Source organism: Theropithecus gelada, chromosome 15 (assembly GCF_003255815.1).
Source record: "Theropithecus gelada isolate Dixy chromosome 15, Tgel_1.0, whole genome shotgun sequence".
In the NCBI taxonomy this organism is placed as follows: domain Eukaryota; kingdom Metazoa; phylum Chordata; class Mammalia; order Primates; family Cercopithecidae; genus Theropithecus; species Theropithecus gelada.
In genome coordinates, this window is record NC_037683.1 from 106,542,857 (window position 1) to 106,569,385 (window position 26,529).

Sequence of the window (26,529 nt, forward strand, 5' to 3'; positions counted from 1 at the left end):
GTGTGCTTGTAGTCCCAGCTACTTGGGAGGCTGAGGTAGGAGAACTGCTTGAACCTGGGAGGTGGAGGTTGCAATGAGCCAAGATTGTGCCTCCAGCCTGGGCAACGGAGTGAGATCCTGTGTAAAAAACGAAACAAAACAAAACAAAACAAAACAAAACAGTTACAACTGAATCCTTGTGGAGGTATTTATTTTATGTTATTTTCGTAGATTCATTTGGATTTGCAAAATCTGAATCAAATCTGAGGTTGATGTATTACAATTTTTAATTCTTTGTTTTATACCTTTTTTCTAATTATCATCTTGATACAAAGTTATATAGAATTCAAACACTGGAAAATACAGTATAGAGAATTCCCCATGATCTTACTTCTAGAGAGGTAATTATATTTGAAAGATTGGTGAATATTCAAGCACCTTATTTTCCTCTGCATCTGCTAAAATAAGATTTTTACAATAACTAGGTCTATCTTAGGGAGAGTAACTTGCCCTTTTTCCTTTTCTTCCATCTTTTATACTTAATATACTTATGTAACTATGTATTCTTATTTGTGTGTGTAAGTATTAATATGCATATGTACTTAATACCTAATATTTAATAAGATCTATATATGTCCACTTTATTGCTTTAATATTTTTGCATAAAATTACTGACATTTTAAATTAGATATGTAAAAGTCCTCATTCAGAGAGAAGACTGACTGAGTTTTTTTCCACCTTGTGTCCTTGTTTGTATCAATGTGTTTCATTTTCTTGAGAATTTATATATGTATCTTAGTGGAGAAAGCCCTGTGGCACAGGACATCTCCACATTTATTATTTATTTTGACATGTGGTGTTATGGAGGCATCTCTTGGATAAGTCTTGTGTTCCCCTGCCCTGTGAATTTTTGCTGATGACTTGTCCTCCCTGGACCAAATCTGGACTGTGAAGACGGACCACAGGAGGCAGGCTGTTTGGTGTTAGCATGCTCCGTGAGCAGCACTGAGACCGCGCTGTTGGCAGGAAGCGGTTTGCTCAGAGTCTCTTGGTTGGTATTTCTCGGTGGCGTTGTGACCTGAAGCTCGCAGGACCTCAGAGCATTCAGATGTGCGTGGCAGGTTTGCTGTGTTGTTTGTATATTAAATTAGCTGATGAATAAGCTCAATGAATGGTAGCTGTCACTACTTTTTAAAAATTAACTATTAGTATGCTAGAAAACCAGAACACTGGTTCGGTTTTTAGTGTAAAATAACTAAAAGAATTTTATTTGGCTCCCTTTGATCTGGTATCCTAGGAAGTATGTACCTGATGTGCCTGTTTTGCTTGAAGATGGTGTTGAATGTTTTTCTTGTCCTTTAAGTCCTTTCCAACTCCACTTCCAAAAAAACTTTGTGTTTCACAAGGAGAATTCCATCGTGCCCTGCTCCAGGATCCTGAGGCATGGGTCCTGGGGCTGAGGGAATGACTTTACTATAGCTGTGGGTTTTTCTTTCAGATCATTACGCTCTTGTTCCAGACAGATATTTGCTTTATATTTATGTTTTGACTTTTTAACTCATGGTACCATTTCTAATACCTTCTCATAAAAGTGATTCTGAATTTTATACGTTGGCAAAAATTAATCATGATCTATATCATTACATTGTGTGCTAGCCATCCACTAATCTCTGTAGACATTTCGTATTGGTCTTAAGACAGATGTGTTGACACAGTTAGGTGTCTCTGAACCCTCACTTGCGGGGTCCAAGGGGACTGCTCCGTGGCCAGTTGGGGCTTCTTGGTCACACAGTCTTCTGATGACAGCGAGAAGCCCTGACAAGGCTGTGAAAGAAGTTTGAGCCATCATCTGACTGCCACATGGAAAAGTGCTTTCTGTGTTCCTGACATTTTAAGCTCACCCATTATGTGAAGGAACCTGAATGTGTGATATTAGCTTAACTAGGGCATGAGGAGACTAGACCTATCAGGTGTCTGTCTCTGTGACTCTTGTAGCTTCCCTGGTCAGGGCACCCAGATACTGGTGCTTCTGTAGGGAACTAGCACTTGACAGGGCAGGCCCTGCAGGAGAACTCTGAGCATCTGTCCAACCAGGCCGAGGCTTTCTGCTGCCCAGGCCCTCTGTTACACTATCAGAGACCCTCCCGGCTGTCTGTTCTCAGCCCTGTTGAGTTGGGGAGCAGATAGAAATGAAAAATTTATACATGCCAGATAGTTCTGCTGTGAATTTGATCTTTTCTTTTCTAAATTTAATGATTTATTTTCTTCCATTTTGGTGTATTTGCCTTTGGTCTTTCCTGTTGACACAGAAGTCAGCTTTTACTTAATGTTCTCTTTCTTTTCTGCTCCATAAAGGAAAACTCTACACCCCTGACAGTCAGGAACTGAGTGACACGTCATACGCTGGTATACTTGGTGTAAACCAAGTTTTATTTGGTGTTACTTGGTGTAAACCAAGCATCATTTAGGAAATAATTCTTATTCACACCAGAACACCAGTACATTTCCATCCTAGTCTCACCAACTTGCTGAAAGATGGAGAAAAGAAATCATTCAGTGACTAGAACAGTTTGCCGTCCTCCCAGGCTTTCGTACAGAAGCTCCAAATGTTCCTAGGGAAGTGAGGCTTTGGCACACCTCTCTGACAGCCTGCGAATACCCCATCCTATAGTGCTGGGCTTCCCCAGCCACCGAGCTGACTTGCCAGAGTCACCCTTTCTGTTGCTTGCGTGCTGCATTCTCACATATGTATGAAACTGTAGCCACGGCTTGGCTCTGCTGTGGTAGCAGGTGCCAGTCGTTTGAAATAAGGGTATGGGTTTGAATCTAGCTGCTTTATTTGTGACTGTGGGTAGATTCCTTCTCTCTGAGCCTGGATTTGATCATTTTATCATTAGAGATTTATAGTATGGGGGTGGGGACGAGATTGTGAGAGCACCGCAGGCTTCCTGCACAGTGCCCGGTTCACTGACTCTACTTCCCTGTAGCTAGTGCCTGTCTCAGCACATCTGAGTGCAGTGTGAGACAGTGAAACGTCTGGTTTACCTACATGGTTCCAGGTGTCAGTTTAAGGTATTATTAGTTGTGTGAAATGAAACATAAATATATATAGAAGTAGTATTCTAAAATGTTATCCATCTGTTCTTCAAAGCAAGGCATTTGTCATGTTCAATTTTTTTTTTTTTCAAATTGTAAAGTAATATATTTGTCCTATTGAAATATATTGGCCTTCTCAAAAACTGCTTCTTGTCAAGATGCTTTTCAGGCAAAATTTTAGATTTTGTAGTATGATTGTTAGAAGGTTATATGAGCATCCAGATTATGCCATTTATTTTTAGATTGATAATCTACGTAGAACAACACTAAGGCTTGCGAGTGTAGGGGTCTCTGTGATCTCAGGTGGCACTGGCATGAATGTCTCGGCTCTCCAGTTTTAGTAGAGAGGTGCGTCCCCTCCTTGGTTGGCACTTTCCTAACACTCGGCCTCCCCTGCCCCACCATCCTAGGTGCATGATCCTCTAGATCCTCTTACCCTGCAAGAGCCCCAGACACTCTAGGGACAGATACCCCGGGGATGGGCGCTTGGGGGTCTGCATGGTTAATAAGCATTCCACATGAGTCTTTAAGCTTAACAACAGTTTGAGAACGCTTATTGTTCTTTACATCCAATGGAAGATAAGCAAGATTTGTGCCAATGTTGCCATGTACTTCTAGGCCAGGATTTAGTAATTTATTGCCCCCTGCATCTCCCAGCTTACTGACTCATGCTTCCCTATCAGCACATGCTCATCCACCTCCTGATCCTTTCTCCATTGTCTGCTCACATTGTGCCCTCAGTGACTGCTTTCTCAGTGGTACAGATCACCACACTCTGGGGATGCCTGCACTGGTTTTTGATGTGTCTGAGCCACTGCTGGTGTCTCCTCTAGTTTTAAGTTGCAGGCAGAGATTGTGCATGAGGTAGTGAACTTGAACAGAGCAGTGGTTTCTCCAGGCTCCATGAAGACCGGGAAACCTGAACAGGGTGGGTGAACTTTTCATGGCATGCGTGCGGTATCCTTGGCTGGATGGGTCCATCGTGCGACAGTGGAATCTTTTTGCTTTTTTTTTCCTTTTTTAAAAGACAGACCTAAAATGAAGTTGATTGGAAGACAGGAGAATTATCTGGTCTTAAAACCTCTCCATCTGTCATGTGAGTCAGTTACAAAGGCAGGCCAGTTGACCCATGCTGGCATGCCCTATGGCCAACACTGGTTTTCAGAAGGTAATTTGGGCATAGAACCTTATAGTGGAAGGGTGAGTGCACGGAGCACCACAGCCATCCCTGCCTCAGGGTCACACTGTGTACTCAGGCTCCAGTGTGGTGCTGCGTCCTGCTGGCCCTGCTCAAGCCCCTGCATATCCTCTGCTACCTGTAGACAGTGCATTTCACATTTGCCTGAGGACTATGGTAAACCCATATACTACAAGTGAACAAAGACTTTTAGGAAATAATGCTCATTCACACCACTCATTCTGGTCTGTCTTGTTTCAGTTTTTTTAAATGCTCATTAAACCCATGAAATTGTTTTCCCAGACTGTTAATGGGTAACAGCACAGTTATCTCTTATTCTGGAATTTGAGATGCTCTGTAATCTTCTCATCTCTTTTTCCTTACCCCTTTTTTTCTCCCTACTTTGTTAAATAAAGCCATCCTCCAAATAAGTTCCCATGAACTCCCTGTTCTGTGAACCCACCAAGTTTGTGCCATCTCGCTTTGCCTAGAGTGTACCTTCCCTGCCTTTCAGATTTGCAAGTTCGAGTCACTTCTAGTTTTAGCTCTAATGCCCCCTCCACATGAATAGGCTGGAGTGCCCTGTGTGATGTATTATCGCCTTACATTTATTTATAAATTATGTGTAGTATTCGATCCAGATGACGTTTAAGTCTTCTACTACCTCATAATTGCCAATTAAATGCCGATCTTTTGTCTCGCTGTGACAATGGAAAGATCCTCCACGGCAAGGCTAGCCTTTGTTTCCTCTGCATCCTCCATAGCGCTAAGCACATCGCAGACCATCTCTAAACTGCCTGGTGACTCCTCTAAGGTAGACGTTCGATAGTTTCCTTTCCATAGGATGTGGTTATCACCTACTCTTTTGAAGCAGGAAGAAATAACTACTATAAGAGAGTTACTTCTCAACGTTGTGTTTATTTTAAAAGTATTGTTATCATGAGCCTGCAGACTTAGCTCAGGCCCTTCTTGTCATTGTCAGCTGGTTTGTGAACGTGATTGGACAGTAATCATGTTCATTTTATGTTTAGCCATATCAGCGGGAACAAGATTGGCTGGGAGAAGACGGGAAGCCACTCAGAGCCTCAGGCACGAGGAGACCCAGGAGACCAAACAAAGGTAGAAAGTCTATGCCTTTTAGTTTTTGAGTTCTGACTCATTTTGTATTAGCATACTGTATTAGTGATCAAATAGTGAAAGATAATATCTCTCTTTTAATCACGTCATGTAAACCTTTACAAAGGGGATAAGCGGGGAAGGAAGAGTTCAGAGCTACGCCCAAGCCTGCTGGTCTCTCTGCTAGTCTCTCTGCATGGCAGGCAGCTGATTTCCTCGTTGTTTGCTCTCTGCATCATCTTGGACAAGGTGCTTAGGACCTTCCTGAGCCCACATTTGTTGTAGGTTTTTGTGAAGATTCACTGAGAAAGCACCGGGGATGCTAAATTTAACTTCCCCCCCCCCTTTTTTTCTTTTTCTTTTTTAAAAAAGTTTTTTATTTAAAACATTTTTTTCTTTTTCTTTTTTTTTTTGAGATGGAGTCTTGCTCTGTCACCCAGGCTGGAGTGCAGTGGCGCGATCTCAGCTCGCTGAAACCTCTACCTCCAGGGTTCAAGCAATTCTCCTGGCTCAGCCTCCCTGGTAGCTGAATTTATAGGCGTGCACTACCATGCCTGGCTAATTTTTGTATTTTTAGTAGAGACGGGGTGTTGCCATGTTGGCCAGGCTGGTCTCAAATCCCTGACCTCAAGTGATCTGCCCTCCTCAGCCTCCCAAAGTGCTGGGATTACAGACGTGAGCCACCACGCCCTGCCTCTCCACTTTTCTTCTACTTCTACTTGTTAATTGTGATATCTAAAAATACCTTTTCAATTTGCAAAGCCACGTCTGCCACATGTGATTACCAAGAAGGAGCAGGTTTCCTGCTTGAAGGTTTTGGTGGTTAATATGCAGGGTTGCCTGAATATCAGACGTTTGTCTAAAGAAGTCGTACTATTAAATGATTGTTCTACAAGTAAGCGACAAAAATCCTTTGTGGATACATATTATTTTCAAAGCACCTTCCAAAGCATTTTGAGTTGTTTCACATCTGTATTCTTACGGAATGGAGAGTGTAGAAAACACTAGTGAATTATCTATGAGTTACTCTTCTTAAGACTAATTTTGGCACTTTGTGTTTTAAAGAATAAAATTAAGCACTTAATTACACACCATTATAAAGAGTATACTTTCGAAACAGAAAAATGTGTATGTCTTTAGGGTGGCCTTAAATCAATCAATAAGCAATTCTTATTTTCAACATTTATTCTGATAAATTTTATCATACAAATAATCATTGCTTTTGGGCAACTATTCAGATAATTCAGACTGTGCTAAAGTGTCTCCCTTCCTTTTTCCTTTCCTTAGTTCTACTGCCTCGCCGCAATCCATCACTGTGGTAATAATTTGGGGTCCAGACTCTTTCCTGTTATGTTCATACACTCCACATCTGGGGGCTTAGTTGTTACAGAATGGGTGTTTTCACCGAACAGTGTATCATGGACCTCTTTCTATGTCATTATCTGTAGATCTGAGACCTTGTTTTTAATGGGATTATGCTGTGGCTTAGCGGGTTTTTGGGGCTTTTGGTTTAATTTTTGCTTGTGTATAGTTAGGGCTTTATAATGACTACAGAGAATGCTTGAGTTTGGGTTTTTGTTTGTTCTTTAAGTACCAGCTGTGGCACAGAGTCAGCCCTGGATTAGAATTCCATTTCTGTGTGTTAGGGTTGTGTAACTGTGTTCAGACTGCACAGCCTCTTGGAGTGTTGGTTTTCCTGTTTGTGTAGAGATCTTAGGCAAGGTCTCGAGAAAACAAACACAGGAATGGACCACATGAATGATGGACAAGTGAGAGCCAAACAAGATAGCGAGGCTTCCGCCTCCCAACACAGAGGGACTGCAGGGTGACACAGAACAGCGGGGAGCAACAGGCCCACTGTCCCGTGGCACAGTAGATGTTGATCTTTTCAGTGTGGGAAGCTGTTCAAGGAGAGGGACTGGATCAGGGTGCTGTCTGTTTCTTCTGTCTTTAGGGTGGCACCAAATCTGGTCTCTCCAAGACAGGACTCATCTTTGTCCCCTCTGTGTCCGGCAGGTGAACAGGCACCTAACATACTTTAAATGAATGAAAACATGACATATACTCGTTTTCCTCCCTTCTGCTCTCTGCACTGTAGGCAGAAGGCTCGTCCACTGCCTCTTCAGGAAGCCAACTAGCCGAAGGCAAGGGAAGCCAGATGGGCACTGTCCAGCCAATCCCGTGCCTCCTGTCGATGCCCACCAGGAACCACATGGACATCACCACACCTCCCCTGCCCCCCGTTGCACCTGAGGTGCTGAGAGTGGCCGAGCACAGGCACAAGAAGGGGCTGATGTACCCCTACATCTTCCATGTCCTGACGAAGGTATTATCAAAGGGGCCCTGGAGTGGCTTCTGTTATTTGATGAGTGGCCATTCCTATGGGTGTTTTGTCCTTTTGTCCTTTTTTGAACCATTTTTCTGTCTTACTAATCTATTTGAAGCAAAGTTCACTTTCCCCTTTCTAAACATTGAATGAAAGATGAACATTTATAACTGTAAATACAGTTTAAAAGTAACTCGTGAAAAGTCTCACTTTTTTCCTTCAACTTAGTATAAAATATTTTTATACTTCTAATGAAATAATGCATCACATTATTTTATGACTTGTAATTTTTTTCTTTTTATTTCAATTTCAGAATTTTCTTACACCATATTTGTGCTGTAACGTCAGGTTTAATTCTGATGTCAGATACAATATCTGGTTCCTTTATCATTTGTGCTTAGAAAATAATGTTTCCCCCTTTGAATGGCTCATAGTACTTCATGTGTTTTGACTTGTTCATAACCTCATTGAGTGCAGTTTTAATAGTGCTAAGAGCAAAAAATGGAATACAGGATTTTGTTAACACGCGCATAGTCAGAAAATGCAACTGTCTTTTTATACAGTGTCATAATTTCACTTTATTAGTGTCTTATCGAATGTATGCTTAAATATATACATATAGTGTGGCATCAATTATTTTTTAATCTTGGTGTCTCAGATGTATCTATGTGTATTTAAATTTCCTCACTGATGTGTAGTCTTTACGTTGGCACTTTTAATCTTAGCCCCGCAATTTAACAAGTTACCTCAGTTACTAGATTGATCCTGCAGAATTGGTTTATTACTATCATGTATTATTAACATGTTTTCCTCAGTACCTATACGACCATATATAACCAGACTTTTCTGTCTGTTCTCTACAACCCATCCCTGGTTTGTAAAATAGAGTCAATAAATGCAATAATGAACTCCTGTTCTCTAATACTCCTGAGGTGGACTTCAACTGTTTACCGACTAATCCAAATACTGCTTACTTTTATTAATTAAAGGACATGGAAAACATGTAGCCAGTACTATTTGCTCAGATCCTTTAATTTATTTTTTAGTTGTAATGCCTCCAAATCTCATCTATTATTTGATATGGGTATGCATTTATAGTATCACTTTTCAGATTATGGTTGTAAGGTGAACATTTTATTTTTCAGGTTCAACATAAATTATAAAGGGTAAGTGAAAAGTAATTGTTGTGGGGAGAGCATTTTGCTAAGTTTAAGGAACCAAAGTTTTGGGAAGACATCTTTCAAAACAACGTGTTAAGAAACAACACTCATTCCTCGTGGGGCTGTTTGAAATGTAAGGTCCCCAGGAGCCACCTGATATGTCCACACTGCGGGATCTGATGCCTGGATAGTCGGTTAGATCTATGTGAGGGTTGCAAGTTGTACCGACATACTTTCTTATTTCTTATGAATTTCAAGGACAAAGACTGATAAAATGACATGGTTGAGATAATTGTCTTTTCAGATTTTAAAATGCTACTTAAGTTTTTTCAGTTTATCCTATAAGCTGAATGGCTCTGGTATTTAATTGCCCAGGCTAAGACATTTACAGTGAGATGCATCTTTATGGTAATGAAGAGAATTTGCAAAGCATCATATTATTAAGATAAATATTCCCTAGGTGAGAATGTTAGAACACATGTAGCTACTGGATTAATGAATATGAAAGTACGGAGGGTAAGGGGAAAGACCAGTTTTGAAATTAAACTTACGTGAAAGAAACAGCAAATGTTACAAAATTATCATTTAAAGCATATATATCAATGAACTTCACAGACATTGAGGTCATAAGTGCATTTTTATGCTCTGAGTATAATTAAATAAAATTTATTGCACGATATCTTGAGATGTATTTTGATGCTATAAGATCCCTGAGACTGATAAATTTTGGTAACAATCTCAGCTGCCAAAGGCCATAGTCAGTCATTTGTCTCTTGGCAGCACGTTCTTGAGTCAGATGCGGTTCTTGCTGTATTGGTCCTGGGACATGAAAAAGATGGAGTGCTTTTGTTTTCTGCCCTAGTGGCTAGGCATGTCCTTACCCGCAATGAGACACATTTCTTGAACACCTGCCACACTATGGCAGAAGCCTAATACATGAGGTGGTAATTTGCCGTGGAAGAACTTGGCAAAGAAAATTTCACCATTATATTTTCACGATACTCAGTTCTTTAGTTTGCATGTAGGTCATTGAAAATTTTCAATTATATTGCATATGACCATCCCCACTCTCTAAATAAAAGTTGCAAGTTCTCAGTCTTTTCTATTCTGTTTGTTGTCTGATGTTATCTGTCTGGATTGTTTCAAAGACTTTGGAACATCTACATGGTTTTCTTTTGTTCTTGGTTTCGGATTAAACATAAAATAATGCAGATTTTATTTTGATTCTTTGAGCATATGCTTTGGCCACAGCCTGCCAAATAAACTCTTCCTAAACATCTTTATTTAGGCAAGTTATTAAGCAGTTGATTTGGAATGGAATTGCAGTGTCATTAACTGGAGATAATACAGTGTATTTCTGTGAGTGTATTGTAAATTCAACGTGAAAAATGTGCAATGTTATTCTGCTTTCTTCCATGCAAAGGGTGAAATCAAAATTGCTGTTTCTATTGAAGATGAAGCCAACAAGGACCTGCCTCCGGCTGCTCTGCTCTATAGGCCAGTTCGTCAGTATGTTTACGGAGTCCTGTTTAGTTTGGCAGAAAGCAGAAAGAAAACTGAGAGACTTGCTTTTAGAAAGAACAGACTTCCACCAGAATGTATGTACTGTAACAATCCATTGTTTGTTTTCCTCGGTACCTCGTAATCTCTTGTGCGTTTTCTAAAGCCTTAGAAGAATCATGACTGAGTTGACCCTGAGTGCCTCTGTGTAAAGGAGGTGGGCCGTCATCGGGGCAGTAGGCCAGGGTAAAAGCTCTTAGAAAAGGAGGAGAAGCCACAGACTTTCTTCCTCAGTAACAGTCCAATAATGATGTTTATTCGGTAAAATAATAAAACAGGTTTACACTTTAAAGTGAATGTTGATCTGAAAGCAGACCTGAATTGCTGCCACTCTCTGTAATTACCACGTCTTGGTAATCAGGACGAGTGTGTTTCTGTGCTCTGGTTTTCATGAAACAAAGATCTGCTCTCTCCAGAAGGCCAGGGTCCTGGAGAAAACTTCCAGCAGGTCTCTGATTGGCCATGTGTGTGCTGTTGGAGTGCCACCACGCATGGCTCTGCAGCTGTAGCGAAGGTCGTGGGACTCACGGATCGTCGCAGGATTGTGATGATTTGTCTCGGAATCCTCTGAGACATGTGCACTTCCAGCTGATCAACTCTGGGAGTGGGGGGTGCAGGTGGAAACACTGAAAAGGATTGAAAAGGTGGTCAAAGATGAGGTCAAAGCATTTTTCTTTTATCTTCTAGTGGGCTTGTGTAATACTTGGAGAAAATGATGCCTTTTTGTTCTAGGTAATTTTATTTCCTAATGTAAGGAATGTAAAAGTAACTGTATATTTAGTTGGAAATATAGAAAAGAATCCTCAAACATACAGTCTAAGAATATTATGAATTGTGAAAATTGTAAATTACTAGATCATTCTTTGAGCCATGGATAATTAGTTACAGACTATTTGTTTGTGTGGTGGGTCAATGCAGGCCTCCTGAGATGATGAAGCTCCTTGTCAGCACTGACTGTGTGCAGTGCTGAGCTTTGGAACTTTAACCTAAGTTCATTAGATTTAAAATTTTTCTGTTTGCAATTACTATGACAAACTTGCAATCCGTAAGGCGTTAAAGTGAAGCACTTCTCACTACCCTTCCTTGGTGATAGTTGTCCTGAGAGTGGTTGCTGAGCTGCTAGTGTGACTGTCACTGGCAGGAGGTGATCAGGACTTCTGTGTCTTCGATGGCTGGAGATACCATGTGGAACAATGAACATTGTAAATGACATTCTTCTCAAAGGTTCAGGACATTCTTCAATGTACCTGTTTTCATTCTTTTCTCACATTGTGTGATCCATTTGCTCACAAAAGAATGGCATTTCTTACTTTGCACATGGCTGGTCACTTGTCCTGGCCTGTCACTACTCTTCACTTCTCCTGCAGCCTGACCAGGCCCTCAGACCCCCTTTTTTCAGTTGTTCCTCTCTCCCGGGCTTAGCTTGCCTGCGCTGCAGGCTCTGTCTAGTCCCAAATCCTGTGACATCCTGGGTGCTGCAGCTCCTTTGTCCTCAGCTTCAGAGCACTGCACTGGCTTCGTGGTAGAAGGTATTATTTTTTATTTGTTTGTGTGTTCTAAAAACAGTGTTACCTTTACGCAGCAAACTCCTTTAGGCATTTCCAGTGATCACCTCGGGCTGAATAGGAACGGGCTTTGTGGCTTCTGTGCTGTCCCGTGGAGTCAGTTGTGACTGTCCCCTACCCCTCCAGAGTTGGGCCATTCGGCATCATTGGTGTGCTGCGGTACCAAACATGCCCAGGAAGTGGAGTCTTGACCTCGTGCCTGCTGCATGTCTGCAGCACACATGTCTGATGGTGCTTCTCATGCTAGCTCCCCGTCAGCTGTCTTGGTCTAGGTTGAGAGGTCTCCGGCTGGGCCTGGGAGAGGCTGTCCTGTTAATGCACAGTAGAGAAAGCTCTCAGAAGGGCCAGCATGTGCAGAGCATGTGGATGGTGGGGGGCAGGAGGAGAGGTGGGGATTGTGGAAGCCAGGGCAGGCCACAGCTTTCGTGGTGTCAGACTGCCCCGACCCTCTCTGAGCAGACCAACTCCAGCTGGAATCAGAAGTCACAGGAGTGCCATCAAAGGAAGAAAAGACAAGAAGGGTTGGGGAAGTCTGAAATGACTCAAGCGAATGGGGGTGCCATTGATGTCGGTGGAGGAGGAAAGGGACACAGGAGAACACAAAACAAGATGGTGGCAGCAGGTAGCACTGGATCTTCTCTTGAGATGTGGCTGAGATGGCCAAAGGAAGGCTGTATCTTCAAAGTGAGAACTTTCAGGAACTCCCTTCCCTCCTTTCCTCTTCTCCTCCTTCTTTTTAAGGATGGGAGACTGAATAGTTTTTGGTTATTGTTATGTTCTTTTTTTGACCAATGGGGAGGATTTAGTGGGGAAGAGGTGAGTTAATCAAAGAGAATAGGAAAAAATTAGTCCTGATAAAGAGTTTGTATTAGTAGACTTAGGTGGGAAGGAGGAGCAGAGGCAGGAGTTCATACTTTGGGGCCACCTTTGTTGGTGAAGGCAGGAAGGATTGGGGATAAGGATGCATCAGATTTGGTTTGGGAAAGGGAGTCAACTAGCACTGAGGAAAAGGACAGAGGCCCAGCCAACTGCGCTTGTTAATTGATCATGGAGCCTGGGTATTTTCTCCACTGTGGAAGCTGAGCTTTGCCAATGGTAGTTTGTACTTCTTTGATGGTAAATGAGATTTTAAAAGTGATTTCATAAACATTTATGTCTTTTGCTATTGTGTATATTACTCTTAGAGCAGTGTGCAGCAGGCAGTGAAAGAATGAATAATTGGTTTAGGTACACACAGCTTGTTGGAGATGAAGACCTGGTTTGGTGCATCAGAAAATTAAACTCTGTTATGTGAGAGCGTGCGTAAGTGCTGAGATGCTTTGAAAGGTCAGTGGTAAACAAATTGCAGTCTTTTCTGCTCAAGTGGTTTATGAACTTTGATTTTGACTTTTCTGTAGAGATGGGAAGCCATTGAAGGTTTGTTACAAATGATGTTTCTATTTAGAAAGATGAGTTGGATAGCGATATATGGACTGAACCAAAACAGAAATGAAGCCTTTAAGTGTCAAAGATGGAGCAGGTGCAGATGACCTTTGCCTAGACAGTTAAGACACTAGAATGTAAGTGTTTAGAAAGATGCATTATTAATGTGCTATGACAAATACAAGTTTATTTCTGAATGGAAAAGATGTATAGATTTGACCTGAGTTTAGAAGTTGAGAGACCTTACTCAGTACCGTAATTTCAGTGGGTGAGATTTTTATAAGCAGCTTTGGAATCTAGGTCTTTATAGGGAGCTGATAAAATTGAACTTGTTTCATGCGTAGTTACATTCATGAGGAGGAAACAAGCCTATAAAAAAGTTTTTTATGTCAGTGATATATCCATGATTATCACCCTAATTGGAACACCAGCTCTCCAGAAGGGATATTTTTGTTTTGAGAATATCTTGTGATTGTTAAGCCTCAATGCTCTCAACTTGCTCAAAACCAACCTTGTTTGAGAATTGAGTGATGTGCACAGTGTGATCTATGTTCATGAACATTGCATGCATTAAAATGCTTTCCATATAACCTGTTCATTAGATTTTAGCTGATTAAATACTGACCCTGCTCGGACCATTGATTTAAACTTCCTTACTTGAAATATCTATTAATTGGTAACACATATTTGTACTAAGGAGAGTGCTACAGCTTCTTGACAATCTAAATAGAATAGGAAAATGTCTGATTGTGCCACAATGAAGCTGACATTGAAAAGTTTCTCAGGAGTTCTTGATTGACAAGATGGAACAATGATTGTATTTAGATCTTGTTGATATTTGCTGTCTAATCTATGGCCACTCTTGGACCACATGTAGGTTGAATGAAATTATTGTCATACTGGAAGATCCATAAGCCAAAGAAAGAGTCCTGGGAGGCCATGTCCCTGTGAAGGATTATTCTCCCCCAACCCTGCTTCCTTGGCTTTCCGAAGTGATCTGGCAACCCAGCCCTCTGCATATGGACTCCAGAGAGAGCCTGCTGCTCCAGCAGCTGGTGTGGCCATTTCTGAATGGAAACTCTGTGATCTAAAATAGCTTCAGAACCTTATCTGCACAGCTGTATGTTCCTGTTAATGGTCACTGTAACAATAAGGAATGTCCCAAGATGGCCTTATTATCGGAGAGAACTATTCAAAAGGCAAGCGTGTTGAAGTCTTAAGAGTTGCTTAAAAATATTTAACTCTCAGCAGTTTTAAGTCATGTATATTCTTTTGGAAACCTAGTCAGTGATTAAGGCATATGGTCAAGTGTTCATAATTTATAGCTGGCTTTCCTGTGATTTACTAAACTTTCATTTTTAAAGTCACTATATGGCGAAAGTAGGATATGAGACCCTCAAAAATTTCTAGCCCTTCTGCTCCTAAACTAGGTGATAGCAAAAAGAAAAAAGAAAAAGAAAAAAAAATTCCAGCCTTTTGAAAGTCATGTTGTATTATGTGCTGGCAATTTATTTTCCACACCTTTCTTTCCATCCTTAAGTTCTATAATTTCACTTTTAGGAAATTCAGAAGAATATTTGCTTATCATGGCAGTATATGCCTTGGAATTCTAAGCCCTCCCAGTGGTGTATGTAGAAGAGAACTACTAACACCCAGGGGCATGCAGATTCCTCCAGACGTGATCCACGGTGATAGTGGCACCTGCTGGTAGGGAAGGTGGAACCCAGAGACCTTTTCTGTTGATGCTGGAATAAAGGCTGGGCCCGGAGATGTGTCCGGGGTCTGACGCAGGAACTTCTGGCTTTGAAGCCTTCACCTTGCAAAAATACAGATACTGTGGCGAGTTTCTTCTTCTCGTTCCTGTAGTTCAGGTGTTTATGTGCCTCTGTGGCTTTTCCTCCTTCAGTGTGCCTCTTGTCGCTCCCAGTCACTGGGGTTCTTTCTCTCCAAGGGTCAGTGGGAGAGGCTGCAGTGGTTTGAGGGCAAATGAGACGGAATAAAAGGCTTACATTTAAAAAGATTGTAGGGTAATAAGTATCCCCAGCTATAATTGAAGAGCACAAAGTTCAGAAAGTAAAGCTTAGTGATTTACACATTTTTTAGCATCATCTTAATAAAATTGGCTTTTGTTTCTTGCCTCCCATTTCCTACAAAAGTCTTCCCTAGTACCCCAAAATTAAGTAAGTAAGAGAAACAGGCTTGTAAAAAGTAGACAGATAAAAATTATACACACATGAAATAAATATGTGGAATGAGGGAGCAAGTTCATAGATGAGTACTATTTTTATGAAAGATTTTCCTATATTTATTCCTGTATTTTTAAACCACCAAGAAAAGCCGAAAGGAGCATTTTTTCCTGGTCCAGTTTGCTTTAAAAATGTTTTTATTTGTGCTAATAATTGGAATTGCTAATAAAAAGTAAACTAAGTCTGCTCACTGGATTATATTATGAAATAGAATACTTTAATCAATATTACTGTACTGATTGAATATTGTGAAAATTGGTATTGTAAACATTTTTCCCACGATTTCTATGAAGGCTGCTAATAAGTCTGTCTGAATTTCTTTATTCTACAAAGCTTTCTAGGAGAAGCATTAAGGTTTTTTTTCACAGAACTTTGAGTAGACTTAGCACATCAGACGATTGCTTAGGAAGGCAAATGATATGACAGGCCAATTTGTGATATTACTCTTTTGGATTAATATTTGTTTCATAAGTCCTCGTACTCTTTTTTTTTTTTTAACCAGTGTTACTTGCCAATCCTTGAGCTTTTGAGTTTCTAATATATTATGAATAACATACGTGGAATGAGGAATATGAACAGCATTTATCTACATGTCTGTAATACCGTGTTCTGCTACATGTCCTGTGCCTTACTAAGCATTTATATTTTTGTGGACAGTGGGCTGCTCCCACCTCAAATATCAAAGGTTTGAGAAAATATCCACCGCCTTTTACCTTTGAGAATTACAGAGGGTGCTTACAGACGTATCAGCCTGAGGAAGAGAACCCAATGTGCTACCTACACGCTGGGGCTGCTTAGAAATTAGGGGGCAATTTTTCTATTAGAAGGAAAAAAAACAGTCTTCATTGTATCCACTTTTCTGTTTCTGTCCTAATATAAATGAGTTGGAGGTTTTTGTTGTTGTTTATGATCATAACAAACCCAGGAAAGCTCGTCAAGTATAATAGTGGCTGCTCCCTAAATACACACAACCAGAGTCTAGTCGGCCACCATCTTGGAAGCCATTCATCTGCCTGCATCTCTTCCTAACCTATGAACACGTGTGCATGCGTGCTGCGGTTCTCTCTCCTATGTTCTTAGCGGGCATTGCTAATTAATGGTCGTGCTCTGGCACTGAGCTTAGAGACATACTTTATAATATGATCTTACAGGCGGCCACTCCGGCAAGTTGGGATTGGCTTACAAAATGAACCTGGGCTGGGATAGATCCCAAAGTCAGCACTATAACAGATTTCCAGGGTGGCTTAGTTGTCATGTTAAGTGTGCTACTAAAAGAAGATGATTAACATCTGATGGAAAACATTGAGTTTTTTACTGACAACTTAAGTACGATAGTATTTTATGGCCCCAAATTATATTTTGAAGGGGTGCTTTCTGTAAGGAAAATGCATTATAAATTTAGCGTCCAGTAACATGTCTGCCCTAGAGTTGTTTTTGCCAGTGTAAAAATATGGTTGAGTTTAAGGTAAGGAAGACAGTTTAATATTCAGTCTTTCAGAAGTAGGCTACTTCCTGAAGTAGTGAATTTTTCTGACAGTGAAAAGATGAGATTAGTATTTGTTGATGGTGATACGTGAGCTGACCTCCAGGAATCTTACTGTTTTAGTAAGATGCAGTAGGAACATGTTTCCCTTCAAAACTACCAGTACAGAGTTCGTTTTACACTACCATGCTCTAAGACCCAGAACCGGTAGCCACCCAGGATGTGCTGGAGCCTAGTGCCATGGGCAAGCCCACATACCCCCAGGTTTCTGTAAAAGCTCAAATTACTTGCTGTGCTGGGTACTTTGTATTTGCTTATTTCCTGTGGGTTGAGTAATACCGTGAGGGCTAAGAAGTCCTTCCTCCTGGGCAACAGTGACTCTTCGGAAGAAAACAGCAGCCCAGAGAGAGAAGAGCAGCAGACGTTCTCATCTCTGGTGGCTACCCTCCAGCTGCCCCTTTGCAGGGGACTTGTGAAACAGAGCCAGGCATTTTTCTTTCCTCAACTTCTTCCACTCTTGAGGCTGCTATTTCAACCCGAAAATTGGATGTCCCTTGGAATTCTTCATAAACACTCATTTGTAATTAATTTAATGTAAGTAATGTACAAAATGTGAATTGATCTCATTATCTCTACATAATGAGGGGTGCTAGGTGCTTTTTATGTTTAATCATCAGGACTGTGTTGCAAAGTTAGGTGTTACCTCTTATCTTAGTCCCTGGATCTAGGCCCAGGTCTGAGAACCCAAGGAGACCCTCCCTCTCAAGCACATGCCTGTGCAGATCGCCTGCTTCCCCCTGTCCCAGCCCTACCTGGCACATAGTAGATGTTCTGTAAATACTTATTAACTGATTGGCCTAAGGTTCCACCTCTATTCTCTGGTGGAATACTCAAAAGTTCTCTAACTATTAGAGATGAGCACCTTTGCGTCTGGAGCAAGCCTTTGTGTCGGTCACATCTATTTTCTTTGATAAACACATGTATTTCCTGAATTGGACTTGCTGTTCTTGTCATGACTGTTGCACATGGGCAACAACATGCTTAGTGCTGTGAAAGAGAACACTAACCCCCTCTGTGCCTGCTGTGTCTACAGGCTTACCCAGGACAGTTCTGAGCCCTTCTAGGACTCGGAGCAGCCTTTGGCTGGAGTATTGCCATGAGTTCATCAACAAGAGTCCAGTTTCGGCTCTCAGGAGTGTGTTCACCTGTTTCCTTCTGGGCTGTGCTGAGTCTTGAGACACAGCACCAGGCCAGGCTCATTCAGGTACACAGAGGCCCTCCGAGTTCTACTGGGGAGAGTTGTCAGAGCCTGCAGCTGGAGCGCATATTTCTGGGGATACCATGCATTAGGACTAGTGCCTGTGACCTCCTCTTCTCTTTGTGACCTAGGGCCTCACAGGATGAACTCTGCAGAGGCCTAAAGGTTTTGAAATTGAGAAGGAAAATCTACCAATAATTTTTTTTTTCTAGAATGAAAACAAAACATGAATGATTGTTAAAATGATTAAAGAGAGGCAAGAACAGAGCCAATGAAAGGGAAAGAAAAAAATGACAAAGCTAAAGGCCAATTTAGTAAGATTGCCTCTCTTGAAAACCCGTAGGGGTCTCCTGACATGCACCACATAAACCCATGCTCTGTGTGTGGGGCATGTTTCAGTGTGTGTATTGTGGTATGTGTGTGGTGTGGTGGGGGTGTGTGTGAGGTGGGGTTTGTTGGGGGTATGTTGTGTGAAGTATGCGACGTGTGCATGGTATGAAATGTGTGATGTGTGTGTCCCATGTGTTTGTGAGGTGTGCTTATGTAATCTGATAGCAACATAGCATATTGGCGAACAGCTCATTCTGGAAGCTCCCCTTGCCGGTTGTTCTCTTGGGGTGAAGCAGCCTTGGTGTTGGGTCACAGGAAGGAAGGCAGGTCGGCTCACAGGAAGGCCTGTGCATGGTAGTGGTGGTTGTGGAGATGATCCTGTATGTTCTGACACTACTTCTGGAAAAGCTTCTGGAAGCTGAGCTGTGTTGGAGATCACAGGATTGGGGTGGGGGCGGTGCCTTAGATTGTGCGTCCAATGACAGGGTATGCTTCGTGATGGAGACTTTATTGGTTTTATATCTGCACCTAAAAGTATTGAATAAAAACAAATAAGCATGTATTTATATATACATGTATGTCTGTTTTGACTTGATGGACTTTAAAGCATTTGGAGGGTTTGAAATATTTCTTTAACATCTAAACACTAAGATATTCAAATGTAAATGAAAGATATTTGCCTAATGAGAGCAGTAACATTTTTGTAAAAGGAAAATTTTCAGTGACTGCCTTAACTTGTACCCCAGCTCTGCCCGACAGGCTTCACATAAGGGGACACTATCTGGAGTTGGCTCCAGAAAGGCTTGTCACAGAGCCCTTGCCATGAGGTCTTGACTCAACGTGTTCCTATAGGTAACTCTGTTACCTGACTTGTCAGGTATTGAAATGTGTTCAAGCATTTTTTTTCTGTTGCTGAGAAACTGTGTATCCAAGTTTCTAACTCCTGGCGTTTTTCATGACATTTTAAGAGATTATTGTATTGCCTGACTATATTTAGACTCAGTGGAACTGGAGATTAGCCAGTAATACCTTTAACTCTGTCCTGCTTTTGGACTCTTCAGAATGCCTTAGGTATTACTTTAGAGAAGACAAGCCCAGATAGATTAATGTAATTTGGGTAGAATTAATATGTTGAAGATCAAATTAGAGTTTATGATAGCATCCTGGTCTCCGTACAGCCACTGGCCTTGGAGTGGGCCGTGTACTGGAGTGTGTTAGCCAGGGACGGTGTCTTTGCCCATGTGTAGCAGCACTGGGCAAGGGACCACACCAGGCCCTGCTTTGGTTCTGGTGTTTATTCAACTAGAGTGAACCACTTGTTAATTATAAAATGCACACCCAGATTTCCAGATTTCCCTATTGGGTTGTTACCTCAGTGCAGTTGATGAGATTTTAACATTCTACTGTGCAATATGGATTGTTTCTGTTTTATTTCCTTGTCATTGTTTTTTCCTTAATTTATGGGGAAATCAAGTGGGAAAATGTGCATGTTTATGTATTTGTAAGAATTAATTGACTAATAGTAAAACATCTGTGGATAAAAGGTATTGTTTCTGTATTATATCAACTTAGAACTTCTTGTCTTTTTTGAGGCGAAATGTTGGATAACTTTACACTCTGTCTGAAGTCTTGCTGAATAGAATTACTGTGTGCTGGCATCATCTGGGACTTCAAAACTTGGAATATTTACATCTACTTATGTTTTACTGGCCAGTCTTAAAAATAGAGTTTAACAGTTACATTTGTTGAAGTGGGAGGTTTAGTAAAGTGGCTACTGCATGCAAATTATTTCTCAAATCTAATTTATGAGGGTATTTATCCACGTAGAAAGGGATTAGCTGTCCAAATTGGATTTTGTGTGTTAAAATAATTAGATAACCACATACTTCTGTGAATTACACTAATTGTTAAAACTATTTGTAGATATAAAATATTAAAATGGATTTTGTCTAACATCTTGATTTATACATACTAATTATATGAGAAAATCAAGTCATGATTTGATTGGATGAAACTTATTTGTGGCCTAACTGAAAATCTGAATGAGCCATTAGTTGCACAGAATAGAGGGGCAAACAAAATACCCACAAGGACTTGATGATTGGTGGTTTTGCTAAGGAGAGAATGCATTGTTACCTGAGAGGCCAATCTTCAGACCAGTTACTAGAGCTGCTTGTTTTTGTTAAGACTGAAAGTAGGTGAATGATGCATGAATGTGTCTTTTCTGGCTTTTTTTTTTTTGTAGTCTCACCAGTGATCATTAAAGAATGGGCAGCTTACAAAGGGAAGTCTCCCCAAACCCCGGAACTGGTTGAAGCTCTTGCCTTCAGGGAGTGGACCTGCCCCAACCTGAAGAGGCTGTGGTTGGGCAAGGCGGTAGAAGACAAGAACCGCAGGATGAGGGCCTTCCTGGCCTGCATGAGGTCGGACACCCCAGCCATGCTCAACCCTGCCAACGTGCCCACTCACCTCATGGTGCTCTGCTGCGTCTTACGGTGGGTGCCATGCATGGGAACTGGGACCTGGGTCCCAGCCAGGTGTAAGGGCCGTGACCACGGTGTCAGATGAGTTCGAGAAAGGATGTAAAGTTTATTCCTGATCAATCATGTTGTCTCTTTAAATTTATCCTCATCCTATATTTATACATGTGATAGAAGTGTAGGTTATGTAAATGCAAAATATATTTTAATTTATATGATACAATATGTTTATAGGCATATTTCATAAGCATGTATGGTATGTAAATATTATATAATGATTTTAAATATAGTTTATTGTTTAAATATTGAAGATTTTGAAGGCTATAAGAGGGGGATTCTTGTTATATATTATTTGGAGTTCTTCTGTAGGGAAAATGTGCCACTTCTTCCCCCTTCATTTATTTAATCATTTACAGTCACACATTGCTTAATGATGGGGATACATTTTGAGAAATGTATCATTAGGTGATTTTGTCATTGTGTAAAACATCATAGAGTATATTTACACAAACATGATGGTCAGTATTTGTGTATCTAAATGTGAAAAAGGTACAGTCAAAATATGGTATTATAATCTTATACCATTATATATGTGGTCCGTTGTTGACCAACACGTTAGTGTGGCACATGCCGTATTTATATCAGTATGGGCTCCTTTCCTCTTTTTAGAGGGTCATAATCAATTCACTTGGGGTTATATCCAGCTCTGCCTTATCCTTACATTGTCCCACACTCTGGCCTTGGGAGCTCTCTTAGGTTGACCCGTGTGACACACAGCATCCTCTTGTTTTGGGAGAGCTTCCTTGCTTTTTTGCCCTACGAGATGCTTCAGGCACTTTTTGTGTTTCCCTGCCCCAGCGTCAGCCATGTCTCCAAAGAGCAGCCCTGGTTCCTTGTCATGAAAAAGGTGTCTGGAAACCAAGGTGTGGGTGCTGGTGTGGTCCTGCTGCTGGGATGTCTTTGTGTCTCTGCCCTCACAGCCCACAGCTCAGGTGTATGGGTAGATACTGTTGATGTTTTGAAGTTCAATTGAGTTGGGATGCATACGGGATGTTCCTTAGGTTTTGGAGTTGATTGGTTTGGTTTGGTTTTAAAAGAACCTCAAACATAGAGAAACGTTGCAAGTACAACACAGAAACTTTTTTTTAACTTAAATACTTTACTGATTTTCTAACAATTGATGGCATTTTACTTCATAACCACCATAGAACCATTAAAATCAATCCACAGTGATGCTATGGTCCATTCCACCCTTCAGAGCTGTTAGGCTTGTTGTCCCAACAGTGTCCTTTATGACAAGGAACCTGTTCCTGTTCCAGGTTGTCTCTGCTTTCAGGAGTGATGCCCTGCCTGGGGATGCACACCTCCTTCTGTCCCGTTAGGCAGGACACTGGCTCTGAGGGTTTGGTGCAGGGTGACTGTGGCTTCTCCACGTGGAGCTGCTCTCACCTTTTGTAACCATCTCATGTGGAAGTGCTTGGAGGCCCTGTAAAGGTTTCACTCCTCAGACAGCCAGCACATTTTTATCAGCATGGACTCAGAGCCTCCTGTTTCTCTAGGGGCCTTCAGCTCACTGCACCATCATCTGTTTTGATGTTCCCTTTGTCACCTTGCAAACTGGCCTTCATCATCTTCTCTGAGCACCTCCTTTCTTCTCCACAGATGTTCTGCTTGCCCCTGTGTCTCCCTGCCTCAGCCCTGGGATCCCCATTTCTCCAAGCAGCCCCAGTTCCTCCAAGTAGGGGACGGCATTTAGAAGCCAGGCTCTCAGAGTCGGAGGTTCCGTGCTGCGGGAACTTTGCCGCCCTGGCCCTCCCAGTGCAGCATGGGAGGATCCACCCTAACATTGCTGCTGCGTATTCCTGTATCTCATTGAAAACAGTGGATTCACCCCGGTCCTCCCAAGCTGGCACAGTCCAGTGTCCCTCCCCGTGTTCCTAGGGTACGGTCTAGCATCCTGCTACATTCTTAGCTTCTGACTCTGGCAGCGAGAGGCTTGGCTGGGAAGCCCCATGGCCCCTTACGTGGTCAGGATCCCTGTGTGGCGCAGTCCCCATTGCCCCTGCTTCTTTTAAGGCCCGTCTCACCCTCTGGGCTGGCACTGCTTTTGTAGGCACGACTGACCATCCCTCCCACTGGGTCCCAACTACCTGACTTTAGGAAGGGAGGGACAGAGCTTATTCATGTTTTTATTTCCTGGTGGTTCTTAAATTGATAACAAATGTTAAGGCCAATAACTTACTTAGGGAGACTCAATTAAATGGAGATTGACTTAGATCACAGTGTGTCAGCTGAACATGATTTCCATTGAAGACTGACTGATGGGAAAGGCTCCTTTTTTTAATTTTGTTTTTGAGATGGAGTTTTTTGCTCTTGTCGCCCAGGCTGGAGTGCAATGGCGTGATCACGGCTCACTGCAACCTCCACCTCCTGGGTTCACGTGATTCTCCTGCCTCAGCCTCCCAAGTAGCTGGGATTACAGGCATGCACCACCATGCTCGGCTAATTTTTTGTATTTTTAGTAGAGACGGAGTTTCACCATGTTGGTCTCAGGCTGGTCTTGAACTCCTGACCTCAGGTGATCCGCCCACCTCGGCCTCCCAAAGTCCTGGAATTACAGACATGAGCCATTGTGCCCAGCTGATTCCTTCTTTATTTTTGTTTTTAGAGGCTTCTGGTTTCCTCTGATGGCACATTCAATTAAGGACATCAATAACAATATTATATTCATAGAAAGTTTAAGACTTTGGATTCTGTGAGATCAAATTAGCAATAATGAATTTGATTTTTTTTTGTATTTTTCTCTTCCAAGTTTAGTGTGATACATGGCCTTTAATCTAGCAGAGCACCTGACTGGCCACCATATACTTGACCTAAGGTACATACTGGGACCTTGAGTGAGGACACACTCTGGGGCCCCGCGGCTGTGGCAGAGGATGAGCTGCTATTGCACTATAGGAGGCTAGGGTCACATCGTTTCAGCTTCGTGTTTAAGTTCATGCTCAGACTCTTGATGCCGTCCCATCTGCTGTATTTACTCTGCTCCTCCTGTGGCTGGTGCCTCGTGGCCTGCTGTGTGTGAGCACTGAGATGCACGGACAGGGAAGAGGCCATGCATGCAGCTGGTCCTCATGGCATTGCCTCCCAGCCCACTCTTCTGTTTGCTCCTCTCGATGCCTGGGGCCTGGCAGCGGAGTGCTGGCCCTTTCTCAGCAGTGATCCTGGAAACACCTGAGCCATCTCCTCAGCGTTGTTGAGATGGCCGTCAGCAAGACAGAAATGAATGGGTACGACCATGCTCCAGTAACCTTCTCTTTACAAACACAGGTAGCCAGCTCATGGCTATAATTTTTTTATTCCTTTGTAGACTATTGTCAATTTCTTCTGGACACATGTTTCTTCATGATTAGAGTCAGGTGATACATTTGGGATGGAACCCCACAGAAGGGGTATGGTGGTCTTCTCATTGCTCCCTAAGGCAGTTTAGTTTTTGCTTTTACTAGTGATGTTAACATCGATCACTTGGTTAAGGTAGAGTTTGGGCATACATATATTTTAAATGTTATACTAGGGCAGCAATTGGGATGGGCAGCGGAAGAACATCAGTCAAATCTCTAGAATCCCTGATAGCAGAGACGGGGGATGGAGTCTGAGCAGAGGTGGCTGCTGTGTGAGGGTGCAGGCTGAGGGCACAGAGCACAGCAGGTCTTTGTTGGGGTTGCAGCATGGATAAAATAGACAAGGCTCTTGTCCAAAAGCAGCAGCTTATGTTCTTGTAGGAGCGATATGGCAGACACAAAGATGCAGACTGGGTTAGGTTTTAGAAAAACTTGACTTAAATCAGTAAATACAGTAACAGGGATGGAGGGCATAAGGCTCCAGAGCGATGTTGGCGCCGTCAGTGTGTGCTCTAGAGGTGCGACCTGGGTGGTTGGAGGTCAGCCTGGGTGATGCAGCAGGTGGCCTGTGCTGGCTGAGGCCTGCTTCTGTCCTTTTGGAGCTCTGGGTTCACCCCAGCTTCCATGCTTGTAAAGGGCAGCGAGAGGAGATAGGGTCGAGGTCATTCAGCCTTGGGAGAGCTCCAGAACAATTTATGCTGCCCCCACCCTTCTGTGGTAAGGAAACGAAGGCTGCGGGAGGTTGCACAACTCCCTGAGGCCCTATAGCTGGCTATATTAGCCCATTAAATAACTTTCATAATCTGCTTGATTGCACGGAAAAGAACATGGAGAGAAAAAATTTCCAGAAATATCATAGGTAGATTTAGTAGTGTAAAAGGGATCTGAAAACATTCTAAATGCACAGGTAGGAATAGCACAAATAGAGAAGCTGACCAAGAGTTAAGTTCTCAGCCGCTCTTACCTTGACTCTTAACCAGGATCTCTGTGTGTTGGTATTTTATATATGTATATGTATGTATCTAGTAATTCATACTCTGTATCCAGCAAGGTGTTCAGAGGACCTACGATGAAAAGGGTCTAAACACTAACTCTGTTATAGAACACCAGATGGAGGAAATAGCAGATAGTCTGACCAACAAAATTGTTTGCTGTCCTGGCGAAGTTGAGTTCTGAGAGTCTTAGCTGCCAGGAAAACCAGGAAAGATCTTGAGAGAACCAATGTGTCTGCAAGACAGTCTTTTTCTGATTCAAAAAAAAAAAAAAATTTCTTTTTTTTTGAGACGGAGTCTCTGTTGCCCAGGCTGGAGTGCAGTGGCGCCATCTCGGCTCACTGCTAGCTCCGCCTCCCGGGTTCACGCCATTCCCTGCCTCAGCCTCCTAAGTAGCTGGGACTACAGGCACCCGCCACCTCACCCGGCTGGTTTTTTTGTTTTTGTATTTTTAGTAGAGGCGGGGTTTCACCACGTTGGCCAGGATGATCTGGATCTCCTGACCTCGTGATCCGCCCGCCTCGTGATCCGCTCGCCTCGGCCTCCCAAAGTGCTGGGATTATGAAATTGTAAAAGGAACCAATAGCCAGGGGCTGAGGTAGGGAAGACTGGGGAGTTGTTGTGTAAGGGGAACAGTTTCAGTTTGGGAAGATGAAAGGAGTTCTGTGGATAGATGATGGTCATGGTCGCACAGCGATGTGAATGTGCTTAATGCCACTGAACTGTACACTTAAAAATGGCTTAAATGGTAAATTTTATGTGTATTTTACCTCAATTTAAAACATAAAAAGAAATGAAAATAAAAGGAACATAAAACATAGATATTTAAGGCAAAAAACATTGCATATAATCTTTTTGAGACAAAAATGGGAGGAGGGGACCTTCTTCATATTTGCTATTTCTTGCATCCAGCCCTGATTAAAACTCAGTAAGACCAGGCC

General features: G+C 42.1%; 1 protein-coding gene across 2 annotated transcripts in view; it reads left to right on the plus strand.

Moving 5' to 3' along the window:
• FAM120A (family with sequence similarity 120A) overlaps positions 1–26,529 on the plus strand; it is a 115,362-nt gene that overhangs the window by 71,614 nt on the left and 17,219 nt on the right. For both annotated transcript variants that reach the window (XM_025358792.1, XM_025358793.1), the window contains exons 8-11: positions 5,284–5,371; positions 7,467–7,694; positions 10,278–10,452; positions 20,964–21,213. In XM_025358792.1, the coding sequence (XP_025214577.1) occupies positions 5,284–5,371; positions 7,467–7,694; positions 10,278–10,452; positions 20,964–21,213 (741 nt within the window). The remainder of the gene's footprint in view (positions 1–5,283; positions 5,372–7,466; positions 7,695–10,277; positions 10,453–20,963; positions 21,214–26,529) is intronic.